Source organism: Penaeus japonicus, unplaced genomic scaffold (genome assembly GCF_977035675.1).
Source record: "Penaeus japonicus unplaced genomic scaffold, GWHDUDI00000001_assembly GWHDUDI00000016, whole genome shotgun sequence".
Lineage (NCBI taxonomy): Eukaryota > Metazoa > Arthropoda > Malacostraca > Decapoda > Penaeidae > Penaeus > Penaeus japonicus.
Window position 1 is genome coordinate 2,746,473 of NW_028234418.1, and position 6,610 is coordinate 2,753,082.

Consider the following 6,610-nt stretch of genomic DNA (forward strand, 5'->3'; position numbering starts at 1 on the left):
TCTCTCCCCCTCTCTCGGTGTCGTCCACCATGAGGGAGGGTGAGGGAGAGTGGTGAGGGGAGGGGGGGCGTTCAAAGGAAGGAGGGAGTGGTGAATAGACAGGAAAAAAAGGAATTAGACAAAGGGAAATTGGCAGTGACGGAATGAGTATGTGTGTAGGATAAGGAATAGAGAATATGAATTGGTAAAAATAAAAATGAAAACAATCAAATCGTTCAAAAACATATCTTCAGATAATCGAAAAAGATTAATCTTTAATCAATTAATACACCCATTCATCAGTTGTACCTTATTAGTCACATTCACGTCATTCCCCAACAGCCAATGAAGTAAGCATCCTCTCATTCCCCTCCTTGTCCTCAGAGAACGTCAGCGGAGCGTCTGACGCGCGGGGGATGCTGTGTCTCTTCACCCTCAAGAACCCGGGCATCCCTGAGCGCGTCCTGCAGCCTCCCTGTGGCGTCACGTCCGTCCAGTTCCATCCTACCGTGAGTTCCTTTTATCCTTCGTTGTGGAGTTCGGTGAGATTGTAGGGTCATCAGGATGGGTGAGAAGAAAGCAATGTGATGGGGCAAGGGGTTGGTCTTTTCTCGTGTTGACAGGTAAATGGGACACGGAATTGGGGAAAATTGGAAAGATAACTTCAAGTAAACCAGGCTACAAAATCATAATTATATCTATATGATATTGAACAACACTGAAAGACTCCCTATTCCCCGCAGCGAGCTAGCGTCCTGGCGGCGGGGCGCGTGGACGGGGCGGTGATGGTGATCGACGTGTGTTCTCCCCGCTCCTCCAAGGTCATCACCTCGACGGTCGTGTCCGGAAGTCATCTCCAGCCGGTCTGCCAGGTACACGAGGAGGATCACGTGACTGGATATCCCGGGGGAGGTCTGGGATGGTTGGGATGCTCTAAGGTGTATTTTATGCTTTGCGGATTTTTCTGGATGGTTTGACAAGCGTTTGAATGACTGGATATGTCATTTGGTGTCTGGAATGTCGTGGGGTTATTTCTGAAATGTTTTGGATGTTCCAGACTCCTCTTGGAGGATCTGGGGTGTTCTTTGATGTTCTGGAATCTTCTGAAATATCCTTCAATATTCTGATATATCCTAAGATTTTTGGGGGTATTTTTTCGATGTTTGGGAAATTCTACTATTTTCTTGGAGGTTTGAGGTGTTTCTGAAATATTTTTTTCCATACTAAGTGATATTTTCAGTGCTCTGGAATGCCATGGGGAGATTTTGGATATTCTGAGATAGTTTGAATGGTCTAGAATGTTCTGGCCGACCCCCGCTTCGGTTACCCCCTCCATCCTCCCCTCCCGACCCAGGTGCGGTGGGTGCCGACTGACCCCGGCGAGAGCTTGTGCTTCTACTCGGTGTCCGAGGACGGCCGCGTGTCCGAGTGGCTGGTCCGGCCCTCCACCCTCGTCCACGCCGACATCCTCGACTTCCTCGCCTGCGCAGAGAACTCCAAGAAGGCCAAGGAAGCTAAAAGGTTCATCCTCGAAGGTTCGTTGGCTCGGGTTTGGTCGCTTTCTTGCTTTGTTTTCCCTCTTTCTGGATCTAGGTGTTCACGTTCGCTTTGGTTTGTTTGGTTTCTTGTATCAGTTTTTTCTTCTTTTCTTTTCCTTTTTTTAATTGTTAATGGTTGTTATGTAAAGAAAGATTCTAATGCCATTTTCAAAGGTTATTACCTCGTGTAGATATATAGGTCTGTTTCCATTTTGTACTTAGTTCTTTTCTTATCCGTGTCTCGTATTATATCGCACTCGTAGATATGAACTTGAAGATGTTGATAATAACCTACGTTACCCGTTAAACTGACACGTCACCTATCACAGGCAGAGCCACCTGCATAGCGTTGAACCCAAACGACAAAACCGACATGCTCGTGGGCGTCGACACAGGCGAGGTGCTGCAGCTGAGGACATCTAGCACACACGCTCTCACGCGCTACCACGCCCACACCGGCACCGTGAGGACCATCGCCTGGAACGCCCACCACGACAAGGTCTTCGCTTCCTGCTCTTTGGACTGGACGCTCAAGATCTGGATCCGGGATAGCCTGTGAGGATCTTGCTTTGTCATGCTCTGTGGGCTTGGCTTTCGTTGACTCAATGGAATTAATCTGAAAGGGTTAGAATAGAAGCATCGTTTGATTAGTTGGTTAGCTTTGATAGTCGACAGCGAAATGTCATACTAGAGGTTCATACTAGACAAATGTGTTCCAGATAAACTTTGAATTGACATTTATGAAAAAAGAAAGTCATTGTCGCTATAACCATTGCCATCATAACATGCAGTAACTGTTTCATACTTTACATTTCATGATTGAGCTTCTGATATCCTAAATTTGGATGATAAATACCTGATGTACAGTGACAGGATCACTGGATGTGTGATAAGTTTCTGAAACACCCACATCCTTTTCTAGACTGAGTGAAAACTGCATCAGATGAAAAACGGGTAGATTTCGATACTGAAAGAGTGGTTCCTTTTAGAAGTCAGGTGCCGGAGGAAATCCCTTTGTTATATCCAAAGCAGTTCATTGCAGTGTAGCCTTCAGCTAAGGTCCATGCGGCTATGTGCCACTTTTAGCTTTCGTAAGATTAAGGTTGAGACAATTATGTTGTAAGATTGTCCTTACCTTAACTTAATAAATCTGTAAGCGGTCCAATTGTCACTAGAGGTTCCTTCACATCCTGTATTACTTCCTATCAAGATGTGGCACCGTCGCAGTCATCGCGTATCTGTCTATGACAAAACAGTTAATCGAACGATTCTAAGTACAATGATATGTAAATAGAGGAACATTTAAAACATTACAGAATGTATGGGATAAAGGAACTCTTCTTGTACATAACTACATGGAACTGGGCTAACAAGCTGCACACGTTACTCTTCTATTAGTTGTTTACACATCGTTTGTAGAATATAAAGCGGTAGCAAACCATGGCAGTTTTAGTGTTATTTTCGATTGATTACCCTCACTGCCACCATACGATAGCGCGCACAAGGACTAATGTGACTCTTCTGCACATACTTACCTTAGCCAAAGATGGCGTAGTGTTTCTGGTCACTGAGGATAACTCTTCCCTCCTTCAGGTCGCCGCTGGTGACGCTCGACCTGGGCGGGCCGGTCGCGAGCGTCTCGTGGTCACCCTACAGCAGCAGCGTAGTCGCCGCGGCCACAGACGAAGGGCGCGTCCACGTGTACGACCTGTTCCTCCGCAAGTGCCAGCCGCTGTGCTCGCAGAACCTCAACCAGCGGCGCCGACTCGGCCTCTCGTGCGTCGCCTTCAACCCCTTCAGCCCCATCGTGCTGGCCGGCGGTGAGAAGTGAGTGCCGGGGCGACGCTCCTACACACACACACACACACACACACACACACACACACACACACACACACACACACACACACACACACACACACACACACACACACACACACACACACACACACACACACACACACACACACACACACAATATATATATATATATATATATATATATATATATATATATATATATATATATATATATTCATGTGTGTATGTGTATGTGTATGTGTATGTGCAGGAAAGTTAACACGAAGAGAATATCTTGGCGAGATATCTTTCTTTACTCCCCTCCCCCCTTCTTTACCACATTTTCTTACTATTACACCATTAATCAAACTCATGAAACGAAAATACCTTCCAGAATTTGATGTGTGTTTGTTGGTGTTGTTGTAATTCACATTTTATGTCAAAAGCAGGTAAGTGATCATTTCGGAATAATAACTTAAGTGAGCCTCTCTTTCCAGAGGTGTCTTTAGCAAAAAATGACTCCACATCAGAAATATTTAGAATGGAGTATGCCTTTCCTTCCATCCTTAAAATCAAACCCTGTCCTTCATTCTACATGCTTCCTTAGCACAAGTGAGGAAATATTCTCACTCCAACATCGTAAACCAACCACTTCTAACCTCCCAGTCAATGCAATTAACCACATTTCACCTTCGAGTCCTTAAAAAAGAACCACCTTTTTCCCTTTGGAGATTTCTTCAGCCAACGTCCTCAGCCCAACTCAAAACGCCCTGAACCACCAAGAGTCTTTCCTCCAGCCTCAAGCCAAGCACACCTTCCCTTCCCTTCCAGAGGCTACCTGATGACGCTGAAGCTGTCGCCCAACCTCCGCCGGCCGTACAGGGACGCGAAGGGCGCCGAGGAGATGCGGCAGTCGGAGATCGAGCTCTGCAAGATGGAGCGCATCATCGCCACCAGCAAGGAGTGGGAGGGGCCGGGGGAGGGCAAGATGAGGTCTTCTGTCGTGTGTTGACGTGGTTGGGAAGATTAAGGAGAAGATTCTGTTTAGGAGATGGAGTGTTTCATTGTCACTTGCAAGGAGTGGGAGACGTCGCGCCCTTTGATCTCTGGTAGGGGAGGGGGGGGGGGGAGATGCGGTCCTCTGTCCCATTTTGATGTGGTTCTACGTGATTGGAAAGAATCTGTGGGGAAAATGGGTTATTTCTATACCAGCAGCAAGGAGCGGGACACACCGGTGCATTTGAGCATTTGAGCATTTGGACATTTGAACATATCCATTCATTTGAAATGAATCGATATCGCCTTTTGATATGATTTTGTATGGATATAATGTGATTGGAGAAATGGATCCTTGATTGAGATGATCAGAGGATATCTTATTGTTATATCTGTATGTAATCCTGAGTGGTTCTGTGTAATTAAGTCAATTCTCTAAGTGCATCATAGCCACCAACAAGAAATGGGAGACGCCTGTAAACTCTAATGAAAGGGATCAAATGCTTTCTTTTGTCATGTTTTTATGTGATTCAAATGGGTTCTTTGGGATTCAATATGTAACTCATGCTAAATTGAATGATTTGGTTATTCTTATGATCTTGAAGAATGATGATAGGAGAAGGTGAATGAAGTGTATGTGAATTAATCAATATGGAAACCTGAATGCGAATTGTGATATCAAATTGCACATATTTGGTGATACATATGTATTGTGTAGTTGATTAAAATGGTACTATCTATTGTAAATACAGAATTGATCATATTAATTGACTTTTTATCCATAATGTAAATAACACATTCTTTAAATCATTCTTTTAACAAGCCGTCTCACCAAGAATTATAAAGATGGCTGTGATTTCTCAGGGCTAACGCAATAAATAATTTTCAGACATTACCTTTTTTAATTTGCACCCCTTCTACAAAAAAAGACAAACGACAAAACTAAGAAAAAGGAATTACAATATAACTGATAACAGTTTTACATGAATACCTTAAAGTTTATGAATGAAACAACAATTTTAGAGTTAATCTCAGTTTAATAAGTAAATAAGCAGAAAAAGCGAATATAATGACGAAGTGCATAACACACACACACACACACAAACACACACACACACACACACACACACACACAACAGATATGTGTGTGTGTGTGTGTGATTAAATGGACAGAGATTCTACATCTTTTATCATCATTGTCTATTCATCCATTCGTTTCTGATCGTCAAGATCTTGAGTAAAGCCACACCTGCTAATGCTGTCGTAATTACAGGAGTTAAACATACGACAAACAAGACAGAATGATTTAGTGAGCAGATTTCGTACCTGAAAAAAATAACCTTAATTTCATGCATTTTGAGTGATGACTTTATAATCACTCTTTTTTTTTACAGATTTATTTTTCTTCCTTTTTTACACTTGATTAAGAGATTTACATGAATCTCGTCGTAATCTGAAAATTTGCATCTTATTTCATGCTACCTTTAGTAAGATCGATAAGACGAGAGAATAATAATTTCACTGATTAACTGAAAATGACCATTTGAAACGAAGTCAGAGAATGATTGCACTGGATCGAAATGTTGCAATTAGATCAACAGAGAGACAGATGAATGGATGAGAATAGATGAGAATAGAGAGAATAGATGATAATAGAGAGAATAATAGATAATAATATGATAATAGAGATGAGAATAGAGAGAATAGATGAGAATAGATGAGAATAGATGAGAATAGAGAGAGATGAATAGAAAGATAAAGAGATGGGTACGTCTAGATGGATAGATAGATAGATAATTAGATAAGCAAGTAGGTACATGATCAGACAGATAAACAGTTAGATAAGTAGATAGGGGTAGGCAGAGGGACAGATAGATATATATAGATAGGGAAATAGACAGAGGGACAGATAGATAATTAGAAAGGAAAATAGATAAACTAATCCACCGAAAAAAATGGGTTAATTTCGTATGTAAACTTGTCCCTCGCCGTTCTAATTGCCGAGGGACCTTTGTCATTCAGTAAATTATCACATTTCCTTTATTCTTCGTCTTCTCCTTCTCTTCCTCTTTCTTTTCTTTTTTCCCCGATTCTTAACTTCACTCCAGAAAGTTGAAATGAAATATTCTTTTCATCATATTTTCCCCTATCTTTATTTTTTTCTTTCATGTCATTTCGCCATTATCCTTTTTTTTTTTCTTCTTCTTTTTTTGTGTGTCCTTATAATCCTCTCTCTTCCTCCGCCCTTTAATCCTTCTCTCATTCTTTTCCTTTTCCTCCTTCTCTTATTCTTCCTC

General features: G+C 42.2%; 1 protein-coding gene across 1 annotated transcript in view; it reads left to right on the top strand.

Annotated features, from left to right (window-relative positions):
* Positions 1-4,791, top strand: part of LOC122262655 (dynein intermediate chain 2, ciliary) — an 11,158-nt gene extending 6,367 nt beyond the window's left edge. Inside the window, exons 6-11 of the mRNA XM_043030749.2 lie at positions 364-488; positions 723-851; positions 1,334-1,514; positions 1,847-2,072; positions 3,111-3,344; positions 4,149-4,791. Of these exons, the coding sequence (XP_042886683.2) occupies positions 364-488; positions 723-851; positions 1,334-1,514; positions 1,847-2,072; positions 3,111-3,344; positions 4,149-4,329 (1,076 nt within the window). The 3' untranslated portion in view covers positions 4,330-4,791. The remainder of the gene's footprint in view (positions 1-363; positions 489-722; positions 852-1,333; positions 1,515-1,846; positions 2,073-3,110; positions 3,345-4,148) is intronic.
* The last annotated feature ends 1,819 nt before the right edge of the window (positions 4,792-6,610 follow it).